The sequence below is a fragment of the Rhea pennata genome, chromosome 15, assembly GCF_028389875.1.
Source record: "Rhea pennata isolate bPtePen1 chromosome 15, bPtePen1.pri, whole genome shotgun sequence".
Classification (NCBI taxonomy): Eukaryota; Metazoa; Chordata; class Aves; order Rheiformes; family Rheidae; genus Rhea; species Rhea pennata.
The window spans coordinates 13,375,163-13,400,199 of record NC_084677.1 but is presented as its reverse complement, the minus strand read 5'-3'; the positions used below and the strand labels follow the sequence as shown (position 1 = coordinate 13,400,199).

General features: G+C 37.3%; 1 protein-coding gene and 1 long non-coding RNA gene across 7 annotated transcripts in view; one reads left to right on the top strand and one right to left on the bottom strand.

Moving 5' to 3' along the window:
- C15H7orf50 (chromosome 15 C7orf50 homolog) overlaps nt 1-11,795 on the top strand; it is a 128,433-nt gene extending 116,638 nt beyond the window's left edge. For all 5 annotated transcript variants that reach the window (XM_062588406.1, XM_062588405.1, XM_062588404.1 and 2 more), the window contains 2 exons: nt 6,254-6,335; nt 10,722-11,795. In XM_062588406.1, coding sequence (XP_062444390.1) covers nt 6,254-6,335; nt 10,722-10,904 — 265 coding nt within the window. In that variant the 3' untranslated portion in view covers nt 10,905-11,795. The remainder of the gene's footprint in view (nt 1-6,253; nt 6,336-10,721) is intronic.
- Nucleotides 11,796-13,465: 1,670 nt separating this feature from the next.
- On the bottom strand, nt 13,466-22,123 carry LOC134147523 (uncharacterized). Of its 2 annotated transcripts, none has more exons than XR_009960027.1 (3): nt 22,047-22,123; nt 21,751-21,860; nt 13,466-13,503 (listed from the first exon to the last, which is right to left on the bottom strand). It is a non-coding gene; the product is annotated as an uncharacterized LOC134147523 (long non-coding RNA). The 2 variants fall into 2 exon arrangements; XR_009960026.1 differs by lacking the exon at nt 13,466-13,503 and adding an exon at nt 19,677-19,787.
- Nucleotides 22,124-25,037: the final 2,914 nt, after the last annotated feature.

Sequence of the window (25,037 nt, the reverse complement as noted above, 5' to 3'; positions counted from 1 at the left end):
TGATTAAATAGTTGTACTAGAAAAAGAATTTTTTTTAAAAAAAGTCTTTTTTTCCCAGTGAAGTGCAGGTGGCAGTTGCAGACAGCTTTAAGTCTATGAAGTCTAGACAAGTTAAATCAGTGTGAGATGCCATACATACATTGTACCATATGTAATAGATTTAAGCCTTATTGATGACCCACTGTATGATTTTGAGCCATTGTTACAATTTTTTGGGTCAACTTTCCTTTCCAGTTATCATCTGTCTCATCTGTTTATACTGTTAGCACTTCAAGGAAATGTCTCATGTTGCATTTGAATAGTGAAGGAGGAGGGAGATTTCTATCTTGACTGTAGCTTCAGGATGCAAACATAATATAAAATGTTACAAATAATGGCAAGTGATAAAAGTACACATAATAAAAGATATGCTGTGATAAGCATTTTATGTAGATGTAATCATACTTTTGCTTTAAGGTATATAGAACCTTTCCTTTGCTTTATAAATATTTTCTAAGAAAATTCTGTGGCCCGTTTACTTTCCTATACTCCTACAATCTGTATATCAGGACAAAATTAAATATTAAAAATTAGCATGTTTCTTTCTTTCTTCTTTTGTGCTTGCTCCTTAAACTAAAAAAAAGCAAGCTTTTTTTCCTCCTGCCTTTTCAACAAGTCTTTAGTCATTATCCTACGTCCGAACCAGATGGAAGAATAAATTGAAAAAATGTTTTTAAACCACAGATTGAGAAATGGTGCCAGGATAGCTGTTCTACCAAAAATGTGGCACTGATTCTAAAAGCTGTTGATGATTTTAAAAAGTTTTTTTCTGGCAAAAGATCTTCATCAGTGTCTCTTCTTCCAGGAAAATAAGGAAAACCTTTAACTGAGTTGTAATTTAATTAACTTTCACACTGGATTTGAGAGTATCAGTGTAAATATACTAACTTTCCCAGAAATGGGAGTTGGGAGATAAACAGAATCATCCGTAACGTGAAAAAATCACAACTAAGAGTAAAGTGTAGGGCTCTCTTATGTCTCTATCTTGACTATAGTCAAAGATTAGTGAGTCTATGATTTCAACTACAACCATTCCAGTCAAGTCTTTAGAAATCTATATAGGATTTAAATTTTGGATACTTTTTCCCAAAGGGAAAAATCAGCACCACGCACGCTTGAAATGAGATTTCCTCTTATCTCTCATACAATATTGGAGCATAGTGCAAGCGAGCTTTCTCAGCACACACCATGTAGGCCTTCCCAAGCACCTCCGGTCAGATCCCCGAGATTAGTTTCTGACAGTGCTGCTTTTGGTCATTGTGGATACATGCATTTGGTGTTGGCAAAGAAAGTAATTCAAAAAATCTTTTTAAAAGAAATGGATCTTAAATGCCCTCAAAGCAATAGAAGAAAGACTGTTCACAATAAAAATAAATACTTGTACCTTCGCCTTTAAATAATTGTATGTGTTATGATTAGACAAAAAACATTATTCCTAATGCATTCTTTGCACTACAGGGCATACATAAAACTTCCATCAGTGTTAAACAACCTTTTTAATACCTTTAAGGGAATTGTTTAAAGTGTGGTTGTTCTTTATTGAGGAAACGCCTGTTATTCACATTTTACAGATAGAGGACTGAGCAGAGAAATGATACATTTTGTACAGTTTGCAGAGCTCTGAGGGAGCAAAGTGCTTAACCTGATTCCTGCAAGCCTTAGCGAAGTGCCCTCACTTCTGTTCACTCTTCCATGTAGGACACTTAGAAGAATACAGGTGATTATTAAAGACAAGTTTCACTAAAATGAATAATTGAGTGTATAAAAATGGAAAAGTATCTGGGTAAATGAGGTGGGAAGAATGTGATAATTTTTGTAGAGTTGCAGTTCACTGCGTTTAGCACTTCTAATATATCTTTGCAACGCAGCTTTGAATATGGTGTAACAAACAGATTTTTGGTCCATTCCTCCTTGTAGGATTCAGGGAAGCTTGTGAGAGAAAGACATAAAGGTCCTCCTGGATAAATCACAGGAGTGGAAGAGGAGGTTCCAGTGTGACCTGGTCCTTAGGGCTGGAGAAACCTTTCAAGTGATTTCCTTGGTACTAACTGTGAGCTGTACACTGGAAAAGTCTACACTCTGGGCAAGATCTGCTTGACCTTGGACAGAGATGCATTCTGGAAGGTGTATCAGAAGCTGTGCTAGACAGTAAATGGCACAAAATTGGACAGAGTGCAGTATTCTGGCTAAAATTGTTTGCATTGACGAGAAATTTGCTCTCAGCCATGTTCTTGGTCATTAGCAGTCACTTGTCTTTCATTCTTTTCGGTTTCTTAATGCTTGTCTCTTACCCAATAATCTTTTCAGTTGATTTGAATGAGTTGAATGGCTGGTTCTTAGCGTAATTCTTGTCTACACATAGGATATTATTTAATAATTACGGCAGCAATCTTTCCTGGGCAGTAGTCTAAACAGATACATTATTGTCTTTCTGAATCCAATTTGTAATGATAATGTTTTTCTCTTACTGTGTTTCTGGAACCAATTTGCTTGCTCCCTTCCCCCCTCTCTTTCTACTAGGATATCTCAGAGAATGTTCTGCCCTGCACACTGGCAGTTTTCTTTTGTGTGCTTACTTATGCTAACACTTCTCAAAAAATTACCTCTTTTCTGTTAGCATATTGGTAAGGGACACAGTTAAGTCTGGTAAGGGCGTATTACACTTGTGTTGAGCAGTTGGACAGTACGACTCAACCGTGTTTTAGGAATAAATTTGTATAAGAGAGAGATTCATGTAGGATTTGTTTAATGTATGGCCTGAAATTCATTTATAAGATAGACCAAGATAAGATCTGAGCAATGTTCCTACAGGAGACTGTCATGCAAAAAAAAAAAAAAAAAAAAAAAAAAAAAAAGCTGATTAGGAACATCATTTCCACAACATAAAAGTTCTCTTTAACTAAAGTCAACTAGTGTGATTTTCAGTGAGCTAGAGCTCATAAGAAAGACTCAAACAATAACTACGTAGAGAAAGCAATTAGTGTTATAAATATATTGAAAATTAGCCTTAGGCAGAGTGGGAAAATACATGTTTTAAGCATGTATATTATTCATCCAATTCCATAGTTTATATTAGATCTGGACATAGGTACTTCTGAATTAATTCAAACTGTGAAAGAGGCTTTGATTGTCTATGAAAAGGTTTATTACTATAACATAGTTGGTTTTACACTGTATATTTAATGACTCAAGGGAAAATCCTTTCCTACTGCTACAGGATGTCAAGGAAGCTTATCTGCATATGAACAGCAAATGGAGACTTCTCTTGTGTTGCAAAGCTCCAACTTTTGTAGTTTAAAAGTAGGACATTTCTAAAAAATGTATTGATTATCTCATTCTAACAAAAAAGAGATACCTCTCTCACTTTGTCACATAGTGATACTTTCCCGTGGTTTTAAACTGCTAATGGTCATAAGAATCAGCGGAAAACGTTTACTTTAATAATTGTTGGGGGGGTCCATTTACAGGGAGCAAGTGCTGCATTATCTGTCACGAAGACTCTGCATCCTTATCACGAGCATTTTGGCAGCGATTTGGTAGGAAACGAGATCAACAGCTTACCCAGGGAGCGGACAAGGGGTGGCAAGGAACAAGGACTGATGCAGCCGTGCAGAGAATACCAGTTAAAAACTTAAAGTGTCTGTTGTCTCTGTGAATGTCCGTATGAATGATTATGGTGTACCCAGAGAGAAATCTTTCTAGAAAACTAGCTGAAACTTTCTTTTGGTTCTGCAAGAGAATTCCCTAAAATGAAAGTTAATGTGGGATCTTAGATACAATACTATGGTTTGCCTTAACATTTAAGAGAAAACATATGGTTTTGGCAATAACTAATAAGAGCAATTAACCTTATAGTGCACTCATTTGTTAGTCTCATTTTTTATAAGCTAGATAATAAAGATATTTTAACATCAGATAGCTTTATAGTGAAATCACTCTACAGTGATTAGTGAAATCAAGCTGTGTTTTTAAGTTAATGCTTAACAATACTCAGGTGATACCATAAGTGATAGAAATATAAAATTACCAGAGCAAGATATGCAAAGTATTATGTGGTATTTCTAACCAATGACTATAAATTGCAAATGTATAAATAAATTTTATAGTTTACAGAAATAAAAACATATTTTTAAAGTTTTCGTTAGAAGAACAGTTTTCACAGGATGAGGTCTCAGATCTGTCATTCAGCTTGTTGTCACATTGCAAAAATTTAATATAAACTCTGTTATTTACCTTCTTCCTCCAGCTGTGCAAAGGTACAGCATCTCCTACAATAACTTTCATGTAACTGTTTAGAAGGATGAATCTGGTAAAAGAGTAAGTTTCTTTTAACAGCAATCACCATGCTTTCTTTAAAAGGACTAATGAGGGTAAGTCACTTCCTGCAGAAGTTCCAGTCTCTCAGTTAGGAGAGAGTCACGTTTCTGCCTGCAGTACAGAGAAGTCGAACACTAATGAGCAAGTGTCTTGCCCTCAAAACTGCCAAAAGGAAAGGCCCTTTTCTGCCCTGGTTCGCTTTTGGTTCCTCGCATTGCAACTTTGTACTTTGGGTAGGCATCCTTGTGCAGCGGTCGGTCACCCTGTTGTGCAGTCAGGGGACTCCAAAAGCTGAATCATGTTTGCTTGCAAGTATTTTGGTTTCCAGGTTGGTGATGTTGGTGGGAGAGAGAGATTATTTTTTTATTTGATTCTATAACTTTTGGCAATCAACTTTGGAGCTCTTGCTTTTGAGCAAGATTTGTTTTCTAGTCTTTTACCTATTTATTGTAACTGTCCCAAAAGAGACTTCTAAATCAGTTTTTTTGTGGATTTATCTTTGATCATGTAAAATAGTTTGTATTTTGGTTATTAATGCCTGTCTTTCCTGGTTTGCCATTATTTGTCTGATTTTTACCTTATGTTTTGGCTGCAGAGCTTTTAATTGAATTTAGCTAGGGATAACGCCTCTAGGTTGTTGCAGGCTTTTTCTTATCCTGAGTCATTAAGAAAACAATTTTTTTTTTCTTTTAGATTTTCTGCAGAGATTCCCATGTTAGCCTTCTGTACAAATTTGCAGTCATGTCCTTCCTACTTTATTGAATTCACTGAACAATGCATTTGCTGGTACAGCCTTCACTGAATATGAGGACTCTTTTGCTTTATTAGACTTGACAATGTTTAAACAATACTAATTCTCATACCCAGCTGGCTTTTCAATTGATTTCTGTGCTCTCTGTTGCTGTGTAAAACAAGCTGGAACATTAAAGACATCTTGCATCCTACCCTCTGGAGACTTGTTTTTCTTTAGAGGAAAATCAAATAAGTATAAAATTTGCAGTTTTTCTCTCCTCGTACTTTCTACTGGGTGTTTAAATAATGTCTTAGTGTTTTGACTGATTTTGTACATGTTAAGGAGATATTTTTAATGCATATACTTTCAGAAAAAAAAAGCTGTACTTATTTTATAGTGAGATTTGTTAGTTTGTTCTTTTTTTTAATAGAACTAAATGTTTGTCTCTTCCTTCAGTTAAAATATATCAGCTTTCAAATTATCTTCATGCTGTATGTAAATTGCCATTTTAACCCAGCTAAAATTTTGCATACTCAAAATGTATTTCATGAACAGCCAGAGAACGTCTGCAGATGTTAAACAAGATGTTTTATGCATTCACTTATAACAGTATTGAAGCAGTCCAAAGCTTTGAGCTAAGTATTGGAATCAGAGTTCCAGGGGAGAATGAGGCATAAAACATTTTCTCTCTAGTAAACTTCAACATTTAACTTGCATCTTGAGACAAATCCAAGCCTTCAAACAAATGCTCCAGAAAAAATAATTTTCTCTACTCCATAGTAGTCAGCAGTGTACCTGTGGTGGGAGAGGCCATGCTGAGGTCTCGTGTTTTATTTCCTGTGTCCCAAGGTGTGTTTTAACCACTGGTGAGAGGCATGTTCTAGCATGAGTCTCTCCCTCTAGTCCCTTAGAGGATGTTTAGTTTCTTATAACTTTAAGATAATTGGTAAATATTAACTTCCTTTTTGTGCAAAAGTGGTGTAGCTGTCTTGTGCTTCTTTTTTGCTACTTGTACAATATGTGTGCTAATACCTGTTCATCACAGTGTTGGGAAACTCCATGTAGTATGTATGAAGTTATTGGAGGCATTAAATGAAATGAATAATGAATAACAAATATTTTGGTGAGACTATTTTATTTTTTTTCTTCTTTAATTTACCACAGCTGGTCTGAAAAACCAGAAGAATGGAAATTTCAAAAGACAAGACAGACCTGGCTTCTTTTGCACATGTATGACAAAGAGAAGGTTTGTATTAACTCTGCTTTTTCCCAGAACAATGGTGGTACAAAGTTTTATACATTAGTTATAGCTAGTCTTTATTAACCAAAAGTTGCTTGTATTAGCTTTACACTTTTCTAATTGTTTTTAACAATTTATAAATCAGCTACTGTATTTTCTTAACTAAAAGGATGAGTCATTTCAATTGCTGGTAATGTTAATCTTCTGATTTTGAGGGGTGATCTTTCTTCTGTGTAATCTAAATTTTTATACATGTTATATGTCAAATATAAATGGAGACGATACATGTTTAATGTAAATCTGGAGCTTCCTGAGAATATTTTTGTATCCTTAATATGAATTTCTGAATTTGTAACCCAGTTCTGTCAGCCGTGATTCTGAGTTCTTGGGCAGCTCATATTGCTTCAGATATCTCTGAAGCATGTAAGCGAAACCATATATTGATGTTAAATGTATAAAATAAAATCAGAACCTGGACTGACATCATTACTGAAAATCATTGTTTTCATAACTCAGAAAGCAACATAGATTTAATTTCCAGTAAATGTCTGACCTTCATGGTATTGAATGCAGGGTTTCAGGTCATTCATTTTGCTGCATAATAGAACAAACCATCCAGCCATTTGCACAGTGGCTCGTTTATTGACACAGTTGGTTGGCATTCAGTCAGTTCTTGCTGATTATTCTTTTGCATCTAACATTTAAGCGTAGCAATCCTTGTGACCCAAAATATTATGCATTTCTTAAGTCAACTAGCTGACCTATGGTGTTGCCTTTACAATTAGAAATATGTTTAGAGAACCATGTAATTAAAACTAGGGTTTCGTGAAGGCCAAAATATTCACATAGTTTAATACTTTGAAAAGATTAGTCACAGAATACAAATCTGATTGTAGGTATGCAGATTGTTTGTGCTGTCTTTTATTTTGTTTTTTTCTTTTAAAGTCTGTATCAGCCTTTAAAAATTTACGTATGCTGTTCAAAGCTACCTAGAAATTGGTTCACAACCAAAATGATTGTGCTGCTTTTTTACCTGTTTACTTTAGGTGCTTGTATTGAAATATCCTGGGAAATAATTAACTCTAACTAGCATTCATTTTCAGTGGATTTATATATCAAGACATGGCTTAAATTTGTATTTCTCAACACTGAAATGAAAACCTTCATTTCTAGATTTCTTTTTAATCTACTGAGAGCATGATGATTTATTTATATTCACATATCTTTTGCTGTGAGATACATTGAATATGAACCTTCAATAATGATTAACATCTGCATTCAGATTCTGTAAAGTTAGCAGAACTACTCAAGTGCTTATAATTAAGTATAAAGTCTTTTCCTTCATCAGGACTGCAGTGAGGGCAGACCAGCTTCTTTTGAATATGTTTTCCTACCCAAATCCATCTTCCTGTCCCTTACAGAGTAAGATCTGTCGGATATCCGAGCCATGACTACAATACAAAAGGAGACATGAGTTTCTTTCCTTCCTAAGCCACATCTTTGTTCTTTTGATGTCACTTGGATGCCTACTGAAAGGCCATGCTTAGGGGTACATTATGATATGCCTCTTTCTGTAAGAAGCAAGTTGAGGTTCTTTAAATTTTACAGTCCTTTACAACATTATTTTTTTTAAGTCCCTTTAAAATCTATCTGCTGGTTGGCTGACAGCTACAGAGCTAAGTCTGTCCAGTGTATATACTTCTCCAGGGTCTTGTATAAAATAAACACTAGATCATTTGTTGATCTTAGAGTTATTTGGCACAGCATCTTTAGGAAGTAACTGTATCGGTTGTCTTCAGCTTCAGGACTGCAAACCCCTGGAGGGGTTTCTGAAACTTCATGGGATGATACCTGCGAACCAAGCTTGTTGTCAGGAAGCTGCAGGTCTCTGTGTCGAAACCTGTATTTGCTTTGCAAAATATGTGGGCCTCTGCAAATCTGAAAACCCCTTTGAGTTACACAGTATAATTGAAAAGAGAGAGCGGTCCTTTTCCTGCTATTTCTTGGTATTTTTTCTTTTTTTCACAGAGGCACATAGCTGCTGAGCATTCAGCATCTGGCAGTAGTCATTTTTCTTTAAGATACTGCCATTTTAGTCAGCTGCAGTGTGTATTAGGTAGTTAGAACAGATGCAAGGTTGCTGTGTGAGGGAGAAAAACAAACAGAAAGAAGAAGCAAGAAAAAATCAAGATTGTTTAAGAGGAAAAAAAGGAAAAAAATCCAGTAAGCATCACTTCTGCTTGCCAGAGCAATGGTTAAAGGTCTTGATATGCAATTCCAAGCCTCCCCAAAAGCTGATCTTAGAGGAGGATTGTGCTCCTCCTTGGAAAAACCTCACCAAGAGTCCTTGAAACTTCAGCTCCTGCAGTCCTGTATTGTAAGAATTAAAGGCTTGGTTCCCTTAATTTTTTGCTGACATTTCGAATGAGATGAGAGTTCTCTCCTTGCTATGGTCCTATTGTATAAGTAAGTTAGGAGGAGAAAATACAATGCTATCTTGTCCATATGTTCCTGTTTTGTAAGCTCTTGCTGAAATAAAATAAATTGTTACATTAAAGAAAAATTTTAAAGCACATGTGCTTAGGGCTGAACACTAAATGCTTTATAGGCCTCAGGCAGCCACATGTCTGTCTGCACATGTAATCTTTCTAAGTTTAGAGTAGGCTTTTAATTTCCCCTTTAAGCACTTAAATGATACAATAATAACTGTAATTCGCACACTGAGATACGACTATATCATGGGGTCTGAGAAAAAGAGGCATAACTTGTGTAGATAATTTGGCTAAGGTTTTGAACATAGGAATGTTGCTAAGCTTTAAAAATCCAATACTGAGTTTTTGTGTTAAAGAAGCACTATCATGCTGAAATTGTGTCTAAACGTTTTTTGTATGTTATTAGTACCAGTTTAATATAAGTATAAAGGATTTCAAAAATACATTTTTCATTATCTTTCAGTGTGCTTGAAGTGTGCAACATTTCACATATAATCAATTTTGGTATTACTATAAAAATAATATTTTTTATATCTGTATTATACAAGAGCATTCCTCGGAAGAAGTAGGAGGTTTTCTATAGCGTGTAAGTTCTAAGGCTAAATATAGACTTTAATTTTGATTTATTGCTTTATAATATCCCTGATTGATTATGGCAGTGTTGGAATATTTCTTCCTCTGCTTTGGGAATGATAGAAGTTTTAGTGATCAAAGTTATGCTGCCAAATGATGATGGAGAAATAAGTTGTAAATTAAATATCTGTTGAAGTTCTGTCTTCTCTGAAATGTTGATACTTTGCAGAATTGAAACAGCCCTCAATTAGCCTCCAGTCCTTTAAATACTTACGTATGTGTTTAACTTGACTCATGCTGAGTAGGTCTTTAAAGTTATATGTGTGAAATTAAACATGGAGAAAAATATTTGCCAGCTGAGGTCATTTTAACATCTCCTGATTGACAGGAAAAATATCCTCTTATTGGCTGAAAGTCGTCCCACAGATACACAACATAAGATAGGCTTCGTTGTAGATGTGTTTGCCTAATACTGTTGAAAATACATTGATTTATGGTTTAAAATATTGAAAAAATCATTCAAAAATATTTGCTAGATTAGTGCCAAGATAAATTTAATGTAGTGATTATTTAAATTATACATTGGATCAGTTAAGCTAAAATTTAACCTCTTACTAGCTAATTAGAAAGGAAGTGAAAGGCAGGGTAATACAAATAGGTGACTAAATTGCTTTTAATGTTAGACATCTTTGGTTAGAAGAGCCTATCAGTTTTAGTCAATGTAATTCAAAAATTATTTCATATGCCTGAATTTAATTTGTTTTTCAAATTCAATCCTATGCCTTTGTATAAGAATTTTGTCAAACTCACAAACTATTGTTTGATGGTGGGTGGTATCTCATCAAATAAATAATTTTGGACAGGGGTGAGGAGGAAACTCAGTATTATTAGGCTTTCTCAGATACTTCCAGACAAATGCTTTCCTTAAACATGTGCATGCAGTTGTCACTTGAACTTAGTATGGTTTGCATACATGTATCCAAAAGTAGGATTTGGTTAGTGTTTTTTTTCTTCCAACAGCCCTTAAAGGCTTGAGATCATACTCAGCGAGTGTTTGCATTTGCTGATCAACATTTCCACATCTGCTTAGAATTTACTGTCAGAATTGTTGCCCATCTGAGCACATGACAGTCCTCTCGTGATGGCCTGGCCCTCCCAGCAGCTTCAACATCAGCAAGAAACAATTCCGTTCAGAGGTGGGCATTGATGGATGCAAAAGCCCATGCCATTCCCATACTTGTCTCTCAGGTGATTGTTTGGCAGGATTGTGAAGGAGTATTGAGAGAGAAGAAAGTAAAACAGTTCTTTTCCCCCCCCCCCCTTATAGGTTCCAGACAAATATTTCACCATTTTACTGGATTATCTGCAAGGACTTAAAGGCAGTGCACGGGATGTAACCGTGCAGAAAGCTGAAGCTCTTATGAAAGAATTTGACAATTCTGATGCAGAAGATGCAAGCCTGGTGGAGAAGTGTGAGCGCATACGACAAGTTCTACAACTGCTATCCTGAACGTACACGTGTGTCATGATGATTGGCTCTGTTTCTGGTGGAGAAAAGAATAGAATGTCACATACAGATAGTGTAAATTAATTGTAAAGACATATTATCATAAAGAATCTTAATACTAAATGTTCAGGCTTTGTATTCAGTCTTTTTTTTCCAATTACAATTATTTATCATGTGTTATGGTGATGAAATCAAAACAGAACACCATCTTTGGGCCATAGGCATGCCATTTTGATTAAGGGTAATCTTATTACATGTCTTTCAAAAAATAAACTGCTTTTCTTGTTAGTTTTTCTCCACATCTCCCTGTAATTACTGTTAAATGAGAGGAGCTTTGCAGTTCTTAATACGAAGACTAAAGCAACCAACCAAAAGCCTGGAGCTTCTTTAGGAATGGCAGCTTTTGCAGTAAACAGACTGTACAGTGCTTGCTCAGCCAGCTGCAATCTATCACTTTCAGCTTTAGAAGCGTGTCATTTGGGTTTGGGAAAGATCACTTTCAGTCTGTTGAACACGAGTTGTATAACACTGTTGCTTATTAGTACTTTAAGTGGTGATCTGGAGATGCTGTCAGCTTTGTAAGTTTTCTGTTTATATTTTAAAGTTTTCAAATGCGTTATGGCAACTGTTTAGATATTCAGATAATGTACAGATGAGAATAGATGAAATCTTTGAACATACGTATTGAAATCATCTGATTGTACCTAAACTTACTCTATAATGGTAATTGCTGTGCTGCAACATTTTGTGTATAGCCTGACAGTATTACATTTTTTTTTCTCTTGTAATTGTTCTCAAAAGAGTTCATTTATGTTCATTTTCTTTGACGTGGGATATTTGTCTCCTATGAATGTGTACAGAATGAGACTTTCAAGTAAAGACTGAGGACATTAATTGCTCAAAAGTTGGATGATTGGCTTTTTAATAACACCTGTGTTCAGGCAGCATTCTTGACCTTATTCTTCAGTGTTTCTGCAGACATTGTTCATATTTTATTAATAATAAGTATATGAAATGTGTATTATTTTAAAAGAGTGACTGTCTTTGGGAATTATGGCTTTAATTTCGTTGGGTGATGGAGGGGAGGGTCTATGATATGCAGGCCAGGTTTTTAAATAAGAAGCTTTTGAGTGGATGTGACAGTCTTCACAGCCATGAAGTACTACAAATCTTCAAAAGTACAAATAATAGTATTAGTAACAATTTATGTGTTCTTACTTCTTTAAGATGATATTTTCAGCCAAAAAAGATGAGTGATCCAACATGCCCTACTCTAAAGCCGTAACAGTGATGAAGATTAACACAACAGTGAGTAGAATACAGCAGAATTGGCCAGCCTGTGGCCGTGGAGCTGCCAATGGGTCATAAGCTGCTCGGGTGCTATTCCCATGCTATGAAGCAGCAGTTGATTGGGGCTGCAGAACTCTCTCTCTTGGAGAGTGGATACAGTATTGAAGCAGTGATTTCCAAAGAGGTGGAAGAGGCGATGGTACAGGTATGGTACAGAAGCAAAAGAAGGGTACCCCATGCAGAAGGGTATGACAGAAGGTCATGAAGAAGAGTGTCGTGTGAGGTAGTGCTGTAAGTGGAGAGTCAACTGGGGAAGATGAAAAGAACTGCTGGCAGAAAGGTAGAAAGCCTGGGCTGGATAGAAATGCAGACTTTCACAAAGTTCGAGTGCTTCCAGGTGGAGGACCACCTTAATATTGTGGCCACCAATTTAAATTATGTTCTAATGTTTCTGTCCCATCCCCCTTTGCTTCTCTTTTTCTAGCACTAATGTGGTTACTAGTTAGAAGAATCTTTCTGAGACCCAAAGCTATATGAAACTTAGCTCCCAGTACAAAAGCTGGAGAAAAGGATCTGTAATAAAAGGATGTGATACTGATATTAAGTGAACTAGCAGAAGATCTTTGGTCTTGTATTTTATGTCTGAGGATATGTAGTTGAGAAAAATTACTCACACCAAGGGGAAACTGATTCTTTTTTCTCACCAGATCAGGAAGAAGGAATTTCTAAGGGATGAAGTTTTCAAAGTGTCTTTTTATGACTTTATGGTTGCATTTGAGGAGTCATAGAAGACTCTGTGCCTTTTCTTAAATATCTTTGTGTTATCTGTTAGGCATTTGGAAATCAATACTTTTGATTATCATGCAAAAATGTGGTTCTGCATTGTGCACTTAATATGCATTGTAGTTCAAAAACAAACACATTGCAACCATTTTTTAGAAAAGAGCTGTAATAAGGATTGTAAAGGTAAGATCCAGGCAGAAAAGATGTGAACCTTTTATAGTGAGTCTGACATATATGTCAAGCTTTGCATTTTCTGGACCTTAGTTGGTATACAAATGTTGACAAAAACTGTAAGAGGAGAGGCTTTCTAGCACATGAATTGAGTTCTAGATCATAAGTATTTCTTTTTACAACAGTTAACCTTAAAAGTATGTGGAGATTGCCAATCTGGAGTCAATGTGAAAAATAATATTTGGAAAGGAACAATCAGAGCCTCTCACAAGTGCAGTAATAGCGCTTGGTGCAAGATCTTGCTCTGCTCTCTCTTCCTCAGCTGCAGTTCCAACTTTCACTTCGGTGCTACCAGTTCCTAGGTGAAGGGAACAGTCATCAGCCTTCCAACATTTCTTGCTGTCCCGGTAAATTTGAAAGCTAAAAGGTAAGGTAATTGTTGCTACGGTTGAGTTTGTCAGAGAAAGCAAAGTATGTCATTTGCCATGTGTTTCTTAGTGTATGGTACTGTTTAAATGTCGCTGGTGTCTAGCAACTGGGTAATGGGCTTGTGAAACTTCTGCTTTATATGGTAACTGTATATTCCTTGGGTTTCAAAGCTAATGTGAAATATTTTAAATATATACTTGATGTCCTAATGTAAACAGAAAAGGACATTTAATGGCATTTTACTCTTTTACTTGTCTTGAAAAATCTTTTTCTGATCGGCAAAGAAGTCGTCTTCAGAACACCCATGAAACACAGAAACAAGCCCATTTTAGGGAGGTGTGTATTGTTAGGTCCATTGTAGAGATGAGATTGTGAGGACCCAGGCAGTTTACCTGACAGGATGTGCAAATGTGATAGCATCTCTGGCAATCAAATTCAGTCTCTTCCATATGCCAGTCACCTGGGCAGCTTCTGCTTCCTGCTCAGCTTGGCAATACAATCTAAGAATTAACACTGTGTGGTAAATAAAGATAGCAAGATTTCCTCCAGGATTTATTTTAAATTCTTAAGTGTATAATTAACGTTATTGAATTCCTGTAGCTGGTCTAAGCTATGCAGGAAGATATAATCTATCACTTCATTCACTTTGGTTTGTCATTTGGTCACTTAGAATTTTCAAATCTAATGGTATTTGTAGCATAGGCAGTCGTATGGATACAGACAGGACAAAATCATGACTGTGCTTCCATTTAAATCAGTCTGCTGTGTTAATAAAAATTGAATTCCTGTCTAGAAGAAATATTATGTACAGACTGACAAATTACATCTTCATCTGCCTACTCTAATTGTCTTCTAGCTGAGTTAATGTGTATTGTGGAGTTCTGACTAGAAGAATTCATATCCTAAGAGAATGCTGAAGTCAGGACTTCTAGGCAAAATAAAGAAGCATTAATTACTCAAAATTGCTTAAAGCTGGAGCTGTGCCTCTAAAGGCAGTACTAATTACTCAAAATCCGACAATGTAAAAAGCTCCCCCTAATTTGGCTGATCTTTGCTATGAATTGTATAACTTCTTGGTTCTCCACTGTGTGCCCACAATTTTAATTTGTTATCACCATTGTAAAATTACTGAGCAAATGAATTCTCTGTCCATATTTGGAAAGAATATACTGTAGTTGTTGAATGCATAGTTTATTTCCTTCTCCCCTGAGAAGAACAGCTCTGCTTCATTTCTGTTAATTTGAAAACAAGGTGACTCTTGGTGCACCTCCCATCATTTCAGTTAGCTTAGAAATTCACTTCTTTGATTTTGAGATTTTGAGGTTTTTTTTACTCTTGGTGTTGAATAAAGCAAAGTAACAAACATTAAAATCACATTTCTGCAAATGAAAAAACAATGATAAATGAAATTTAAGTTGTGCAGTCAAGCATTCAGAAAATTATACAACATAAGAGTGGAAATTGTCTGTGTCATCTTAATTTTGCTCTTTCATGCATATGTAGCATGATGCAACTTCTAATTACATCATCATATTCAGTATTTTTCATAGTGTATAACTGATGTCATTTATTCAATGTTTTCCAAGCAACTCTTATGTTATTTTCAAAATCTAGGTCTACAAAGTAATATTAAAGTACAGAAGTAACTTTACTGTGTGAATTTGATCATGCAAGAATGAAATAAGTAGGAACTTTCCTATTGACTTCATTTGGCACAGGATCTGGTCATAGACATTTCATCACAAATGTTCCCTTAAAACATTTTTAAAAGTTCTGATTCATTTATAGTGAAAATACTGAATTAATGTACTTAATTTAAATCCAGTTTTGTTGACATAAAAATTTCCAGTGGTTTATTCTGGTTTAGCCTTGGGTTTCCTTTTATGTCTTCCTTTCTGTACAGCTGAATGAGCTAGTTATTTCTGTCCCTGCAAATAGGGATATTAGTTGTTTACAGTGATTCCGGTCATACAAGGACACAATTAAATATACATGCTATTGCAGGGCACGCTTGTTTTAGCAGAGTTTTATAATTGCATTCTATTTTAAATTCTTCATAAGAATATACATAGTAACAACTTAATATGGTCAAAACCAATTATTTTTAAAATACTTTTTTCCTATAAAGAACAAGGAATACCAATTACATAAAACTAATGAACAAAAGATGGGGGAAGGCCAAAGCACACAGTGGTTTATCTTTCTGTGTCAAAACAAAGCTGAATAAGAAGCTTGTGCTGCTAGGAAAGTTTGTCTGGTGTTACGGACACAGAGGGAGGGACTTTAGGATAGAAACAGAAGAATAGTCATACAGTTGCACTTACTGTTTTTTTTCCCTACATGCAGAAAATTTTTGGCATTCCACAACAAAACCCACAAAAACACCTACGTCAAAAAATTAAATAGGTTTCAAAATCGAGTACTTAAAGGTCAAGAAATGCCACATGTATGTAAGTTGCCAGAAGAATTTTAACTCTACCTCTTTATGCCTCCAACCTGGATACTGAATGAAGGGGAATTGTGTTAAAAAAAGAAACAAAAAACCACAAAGTATGTGATCACATAGTTAAAGATTGTTACCATTCACCCTTGTGTGCCCATCAAAGTGGAATTAAGTTTTATATAGCTTTAACTATTCTGGGTTTTTTTAAGAAAGGGGGTAGATAACTGAAGTATCACATAGCCTTTTGCTGTTCTAGTATTCATCTGTTCTCGTGGTACCTTGTGAGTTTTATCCGATATTCTGTGTTGTCTAACCAAGATTGTAAGCCTCTGGACACACGATCTGTCACTCTCATTTGCTTATAAATAGCTAGGCCTAGCTGTGGCACTGTGGAAATAATAATTTACTCTTGGGCTGCTTTGGGCCCCAAGAAGGGCTTTGAGTGCTTCCCTGTACTCTCCTAACTTGTCGTGTTTCCCTTGCAGGCTTTGGCAGCTTCCTTTGTACTAGCCCAGCTTTCTTAAGCTCCGTGAAATCACCCGAATGCAGTGCAGTGATGCTGCTTGTGGAGTTTGCCAAGTGAGCAGTGGCATTTGGAGAGGTAGGGTTGCAGCATTGCAGCTGCTCAGGATACTCAGCACACAGCTTAACGCCTTCCTGGGCCTTGGTGCTCATTTTCCAGCTTGGGCTGCTGAGTTGAATTTGAATAATCAAGCTGATTTACAGGCTATTTGAGCATATTCAAAGCTTAAACTACAACTGTGGTATCTCTCTGGTGGCACAGATACTTGTAGATGGGCTTGATGAATTTCTCACAGATACTGTTCTTTATGAGGAGCAGAAGCTCTTGCAGGATCCTGGAAATGGCTGACCTGAACCTTGATTTATCTTGTTAAATAAGACCAATCTTTCCATAAGCTGTCATGAATACACGCTAGCAGATAGATGGGACTACAGAAAGCCAAGAAACCATGTATGGGCATCAAACATCCTAGAGGGCAAGAAGGCAAGAATGACAGTAGGGAATGTAACCTCCTGAAGTTGCGTACTTTTGGTTAAGGCAGAATGCCACCTGGCACAAATCCTGGCTGCCATAAGTTTAAAAATAACAAATAGTATTCCTATTACATAAGGAAATCTTTTATCCTTGTTTAATTGAGCACTATAATACACAGAAAAGAATAAATATGTAGCTTCTCTGAACTCTTACTTGTGGCTATTGCTTAGGGCCAAAACAACTGAAAATACCACAACTGATTCTAAACAGGGCCTTGTGTACAAACTACTGGTATTAAACAGATGAAATCTGTGTGAAAGTCTAGTGTCTAAGCATGCTTAAGAGCAGCATAAAACCGGTTCATCACACTGGTGACACCTCAGCCCGAGGAGAAGGACTTTTAGTCCTTCTTGGATGATCATGTTACTTATAAATACCTTTGAAGTATCTTCCTGTTCAAAGCAATTTGTAAACCCTGTGGATGGCTGCAACCCATCAGTCAAGTTCTGTTGCTTAGTACAGTAGAACAGAGCAGTTCTGTTGAAGCTATTGTGGATGTATGATGATGTAAGTTAAATTGAAATTCATCCCAGAAGTATAAACTGTATTCACCCACCTCACCTGTGTGCCTATGGAGCCTTGCAATACCAGGGAGGAAACACCTGCCTCCTTTTCAGTCGAAGAACTGGCAGAGTTTACATCCCTTGTTTTGGGCAGAGGAAGGCACTGGGTGCAGACCAAGAAGGAAAAATCTGTTGCTGTGGGAGTTATGTGAGAGGGATGTGCTACTTTGCTGTTTGGAGCTATGTCACTTCCCGTGACTAAAACTGGAAAGTGAGTTTTGCAGGAAAGGCATATATTCTGGAATGGGGAGGTTTTCTTTTGACACCTGGAGATCACCTTCTCCTTGTTCTAATCACACTTAACAGGAGACGCTGTTAGTGATGAATCTGCAGTCTATGTTCAAGCCAAATTCTTGTGTTTCTACAGAAGATTTGCTTGAGCGAAGACGGCATAAGTGAATACCTAGCTGCAGTTAGAGAGCACGGCTCTGCCTGTGCTTGTCATCACCGTGTAGGCCATGTGGCTGTGATGCCTTCTAGGTTAGCACAGTCTTTACTTAGTAACCCTTACGAACATGTGTTTGAAGCTTCCCATGCTTGTTTTAAGCAGGGCTGTTCTTCAACTGATTGTCCTCACACTTCTGTTCTCGATCCTGTGGTTTACTCACAGCATCTCCTGTGTACCTGAGACAATCTACTCTCCATCCTTTAGTGAAAAACTGCTTTCTGGTGCTTAGCACTTCAGTTAGGATACTAGAAGGCATTTGGAGTCCTCAAGGCCTGTATATATTGTATTCTATAAGAAGCAAGTTATTTTTACAATTCATTCCAACTTCCTTCCCAAAAAAGGATTTCCATCCCAGTTGTCTTGGCTCTTTCTTAGGGAGATGTCCCATCAAGCAAATTTAGACTTTACGTTCTAGATGTATAGTGACCTTTTAGTTAGAAGAGATGATGTCAATCTGGGCCTTATCCCAGATAGCATGTGGCTTTTAGAAATAAGGGGAGAGGGCAAACAGAGATTATTTAAATCATTAAACAGCCTTAAACTTGTGAGCATCTGCTTCTTAGAGTACTGTGTTTACATCTGAAATATGCCTACGTGCTTCCCAGCATTCAGTCTCCTGCGAGTGCCCTTCTTGGGCTAGCTTAATCCCTTTGGAAAATGGATTGGGCTGAGCCTCAGGGAGGACAGAGCCTGCACAGAGTGCTAGTGCTTAGTAGCTGTTCTGTGATAGCGTTCTCAGCAGTTTCTCCATATAAATAAATACTTCTCAGCCAAATTACTGAGTGGCTGATGAAACCACTCCGCTCTTCGTACTGTTTGGCTACAGTGGTTCAAAGAGTAATCAGGGTCAAGGTACAGTCACAGTGAAATGCTACTCTTTAAAAGTTACAATTTTCATATATAGTTCATACAGTATGCACACCTCAAAACAATCGCAGCTGCTTGTTAATGAGTATGTTATTGTCAAAAAGAAAAAACTTTACATAATTTTAATTTTCAATATATGTAATGTGCTATTTTGTCACAGAGATGGAAAATCTGCAGTGAGCAGACACTTGCATTATGAATATTGTACCACCATCCTTGCTTTGCTTCCTGTACAAGGTCCTGAGCAGGTTATAAGTCACTTTAATTAATATGTGGAAAAGCTCAGCTGACTGAATTAGCAAAGATGATGAGGAGGAAACCAGCTCATCAAAGTTAGTGCTGAAGCTGACTTTCATTTCAAAATAGGACAGGTATAATTTTTGGTTTCTGAATCTGTAATATTTACACAAAACTCATTCAAAAACAATCACCTGTGCAGAAATTTGGTATGAAAGAGCTCTCTGCACTATATTGTATCATATTACTTTTCAGCAGTCAAGAGTATAAACTGTAGAACATAGTAAGTGTAAGAAAAACTACAATCAAGTTGACAATTATTTCCAGAGGTTGGCTCTGTCTTATAAAATATTCATTAGCTCTCTAAAACATCCAGGGATTCTCCCTCTGCTTTCTAAATCCTTTTTGATATTATTTCAGCTGTCTTTGGACAAAGGAGGGGAAAAGGTGACCACAGAGAGATCAAGAGTACATGTTTGACGTTGTTTAATGAGAAAATACTGACTTTTGTTGAATTACCCGGTTAACACAGAGCAGACAGAGATTCTCGGTTCTTTTTTACATTTTCAGTCTTGGTCTCAGTAGAAGATGTGGCTCTCTGAAATGTGACAGGTGAGTATTGGTTTATGCCCTTTCTTACTTGAGTGTTACAGATGGTTGCTACTCAAAGACAGGAATGAAGAGAATGTGACAAATGCAGTCCTTTTACAAACAGTACGTCTTGCATACTTTTCTGCTCTACTTGTGCTAATATTCTCCTTTTTAGTAGAACTGTATTTCATACAATAGAATGTATCTATCAGCCTTTATTTGCATCATTGCTGTGGCAGTGGGTCTTATATACCTCATAAAATTGCTTAACAGACAAATTAAACTTTTGACCTGCTATACAGCTGCACGACACTAGTGTTTTGAATTCTCGGCAGGAACGCTTTGAAAGATATCCTGAGGAATCCAGCATTACTTCTGATTTAGGCAGTGGCATTCAGGTAATAGAGAACACAAGCTTGTGCTTCAAACATTTTAAACACAACAAATTTCACAGTAATGTTGGACTGTGTGAATGGTGGTTGAAATGGGCGACTACAATACGCATTGCTTCATATCAGAAGTCAGATAAATTGCTGGTGCTTGTATTTCTTTATTTTCTGAGAGCTGAAACTATTTCCAGGTCACTCACTTGCAGGAAGATAATCGTTGGGCCCAAAGAATGTTTTGCTACAAAGATTCACAGACAAGGTACCAAGTTCTGCTACTAAAAGATCCTTCCATTTCTCTCAGAAATGACCTTTACCTAGGTCATTTTAATGTTCTTGCAACCCAACTAGATCATTATTAAGGGCACCTACTTCCCTTGAAATGGATTCAAAATCTAGCTCAAGCCATTTTATGGATGCAAGAAAGTAAAATGCTTATAGTCCGGTTCTGATTGTCAGGATGCTAAGGCTAAAATTCAAGTCATTAGACTTAGTATATAAAGCCCTTCATAATCTAAGTCTTAAGAATCTGAAAGGTCACTTACTTCAAATAATCCTGAATGTTAAATGTGAAACACTGCTGGTGACTGATTTGATCTTAAAGCACCTGTTAAAAACACATTGGTATCTGCCCAAAAGCATGTGCACATTATTTCAGTATGATCCTAGAGGGCATGCAAGGAAAAAGCAGCTTGACTCTCGCACAACATGATGCAATACAGACTTTTTTTACTAACTAGATGGAAGAAATGGGCAGTTTGCAAAAACCTTTGAACATGCACCCTCTCTGGCTGCAGTGTCCCAGATGAGCAGGACTCTGCTCATCCCCTGATTCTGGCAACCGTAGGCTAGAGAGCATTCCTACAGGAAATGGTGGTGTGCGGCAGGAGGTGCCACAGCTGGTGTTGGGCCGCCATGTGGGCTGAGAAGGTCTGCCCAGCAGGCACCACATAGCCATGGCCCAGCTGTGGCAGCCTGCAGGGGTCTGAAGGGTAGCGGCTTTGCCGAGCAGCCCCAAAAGGGAGTTTGGTACCTGGCAGTGCAGGATGGCCCCATGGAAGGCAGCTCCTGCACAGTTTTGTGGGAGGAAAGGATGAGGGGAAGAGGCAGACCTCCAGAATGCCTGATGGGGTGGATTGCATATGAGGTTCAGCACACACTTCACCATATTGCACTGAGGGAGCTAGTTCTTTACCTAGTTCCTTAACCTCTCCTCAGGAAGATGCCAGACAGGTAAAGTAATGAAGGATAGGTTATGTTTAACCCTTTTATGGGACCACTTTGAATGTCCTCACTTGATACCTGACACTCCTCTTCTTCCATGTCTTTGTGCTGAAGGGGGTTCCTGATGGGAAGAGGACTTGGATAACTTTCCTTTTTAATATATCCTTGCCTTTCAGTTTGCTCAGTATTTGGAGTGATTTCATCCTCATATTGTATTTATTCAGTAGTGCTCTGGATATGGTTAGTTTTGTACCCTGAAGGGCCTGCTTTTCCATTATATATTAATATATAACTTCTATTAACATCTAGGCATGGTGCATGCATAAAGGAGCACTGAATAGCTAAATTGTACATAAATACCTGTGACCTCTTGGCTTTTCCATATAGAATGATTATTAATATTTCGTCCTTGCCATGTTTCATCTGAGGATCCTGCCACACAATGCATAGTTGAGGAGATCTGATCATCCCTTTATTACAGAAGGGAAAAACAGAGGGAAAGAGATTAAAAGATTTGCCAGCAACACAGAGCAATCAGTGGCTGTGCTGAAAATAGAAACCAGGCTCCTGGTTTCCATTTCCCAAATCTGGCCTCTAGACAACACTACTATATTAAAAATGTAAATGCAAATATAGAAAATAATTTCTTCTCAAACCTTTTCTACTAATATTTTGTCCTTTTAACTCTTTGCCTCACAGAATAAGCTGGTAGCCTTGGCACTTGGATCAAAGTCTCAGTAACCAGATGGGCTGTACTTACTGAATAAAGGGAAGGAAGCAGGACAGAACTGCCAAAGCCTCACAGTGACCAGAAAGCCCATGGCAGAAGGTGGGAGGAGGTTTGTGTCTATTTTGAGACAGAAAAGTATTCAGTAGCTGTGGGCTACTGTTCAAAATATTTTGATTACTGTATTTAAGCAAGCCAAAAGTGATACTGTTGTGATAGTCAGCAAGTCAACCTTTGTATTCTAGAAAATATGCTCTCTTTTAATATGCCACAGATATGAAGCTAACAGTTTAAGAACATGCTGGCATTTTAACTGTTTGGTATTAAATTTGCAGATGAGTTTGGTGTTAAATTTGCAGATGATGGGTAAATCAAACACAACTGAAGTGTCTGAAATACATAACCAGAATGAGGAACTGAGTCTCACTGAGGAACAGCACAGCTGCAGGGCCTCTTACTCTTTCAAGCCAGAGATGCTGGCAATACCATTAATGGTCTCATTCCTTTGAGTTTGTCCCAGCTTTATTTCTGTTCCCATATTGTTCTTCGATGCTGTAAACAGGCTTGATGATCAGAAAATAAAAATAGCATGTGAATGCAACCCAGCCAAACAGCCAGAATAAACTTCACAAGCAAAACTGAATTTAGAAATGCAGCACTGAGTCATGCCAAATACAATCCATGCTTAACACTTTTTAAAGAAGCAATTAGAAAGTAGTCTCCTTTTAAAGACAAGACAGCTAATCATCCTCAGTGTGGTCATTACAGGGCCATAATGCTGCGAATTAGAGCTAAATCCTGCCAATACCACTGTTGCATATGTCTTCATATGAATGTTATGTGAGATGTCACTGCACTTGCTCAGAAATCCCCCACAGAGCTGATGAGATCAGTGCACAGTTCACCACTGTGTTCAGCAAACAGAGGAATCAACACAGTGTCGTCTGGACATCTGAAAAAGAAAATCAGCGTTACTGCAGCCTGTATAGGGGATTGAGCCCCCTGCGGTGCATCCCAAATTCTTGTTTGAAGTTAATGGCAAGCTCTTATATGAACTTATGGGAAAACTCAGCTGATGTCAGAGGGAGGAGAGTTGAGCTTAGAGGAGTTGATGCATCTTCCCTAAATCATCTCATCCCACAGCTGAGCTCCTTCTGAATCCCTCTCATCCTCTCTTCAGCTGAAGCTTAGGTAAATTAAATGAGATGAAATGAATGTTTGAATCATGATAGGAAGCTAAGGACATCCCCTGTTCTCAAGCTTTAGGAAGGTCATCGATCTGATGAGTTCTGGAACTAGATGGTGCTTCCCACAGGTGACTCACCTGTCTGGAGAGTGATGATATGATGGTGATGTGGGAGTGACACCTGGTGGTTCACAGATCTAGGGCTAATCTGCATAGATTTGCACAGCTTTGGTCATGAACAAAGTCAAGGGATGAGAAGTGATCTAGGAATTTCTTCTTAGTATACTTTTTGAGATTATAAGGGGCTCTCCTTTATAGAAAGGAGAATACTTATGAATACTTAGTGGTTTAGAAGATTTTATTCCAACAACTAGATTTATGTTATCATAGCCTTAAAATTGCAACACATAATATGTACTGACTATTTCTGTCTCTGCTTCCCATTATCTCCTGCTCTAAGACTCTTTCAATGACTGGGAAAAGCCTGTTTAGAAAAATCTTGTGTGTCATCTTCATTGTAAAATGTTCATACTTGATATGATGCTAGTTTTTCACTACCAAACTTAGCCTTTTTCCTTTTTTGCTGGCTTAGCAGTGCAAGTGGTTCACTGATGAAGACAAGAAGGGATGTGATTTTTTAGTGTTCAGCTGGCAGCTTCTGAAACATGTCCAGATTTTCTGAGGTTGATAACACTGTAGCTATTGATGTTGATTTTTTTTTTCTGATTCAAGACCCTATGACTGTGACCTGATTAGATTTTTACTGGCTAATGGCTTACTGAGCAAATCTCTAAGGATTTATTGCCTGATTCCTGAAGAATCACTACAGGAGGGCAATAAAGTTGACTAGCGCTATAATCTCCATTTTCAAACAGGCAAGAGGCTCATTCACTTGCTCCAAAATGATAACTGTCCATGCTGTTAACACAACCAGATAAAACTGCTACATTTTAACTTCAAGTTACTCATCTGATTAAAAATTAGTCCCTGACCTGAAAAGAAACATTGTGCCCCTTTGGTGATTTTGGCATGACCCTTTGGTGTGCGGTTTGGCCATTCAAGTCAATGATGCATGCAGTGATTCATTAGTAGTTTCCGAATGCCACAATTTGCAGATCTCTAAAATTCCTCCAGAGGAGGTATGGATTTGTCTAAAACAATGTTAAAACAGAAAGATAGGTTTGCTTCTCAGCATTACCACTGTGAGAGTACAGGTTGAAAACCATAGGCTGGATTTACAACTGCAAGTGATGTTTCGTGTGCTCCATGGGTGATAAAATATCCTAATTATGATAGACTGAGTTATGTTATTTTCCACTAGTAGCAAGTTTACCTTGTCACCATTTTTTGTATGCCTGTTAGCAATGACTGCAATTCTAATATTGTTTCTATCACTGTCTTATGTGGCCTTTGAACTAATCTTTCACTTTCCTATCTGGATTCCCCCTCTACAAAGCAGAGACAATGACATTTCTTTTGCCGGAGTGCACTTCATATTTAAGTGAAGGGTAAGTGAAGAGCAGCTAGCAGTGCTGAAATGAGTGATGGACTCCAGGAACTGAGAGAGTGCAGCAGAAACATTATGGGCCTTTTTTTGAAGATAATCTACAAAGAACTAAAGAAGCCTGTATTCAGCTTAAACCATTTACGCACTTTAACCTTCGTCTAACAAATGTCTGTTCTATGGGTCTAAATAGAAAACCACAAACCTCTGCAAACTCAATAAGAACTGGT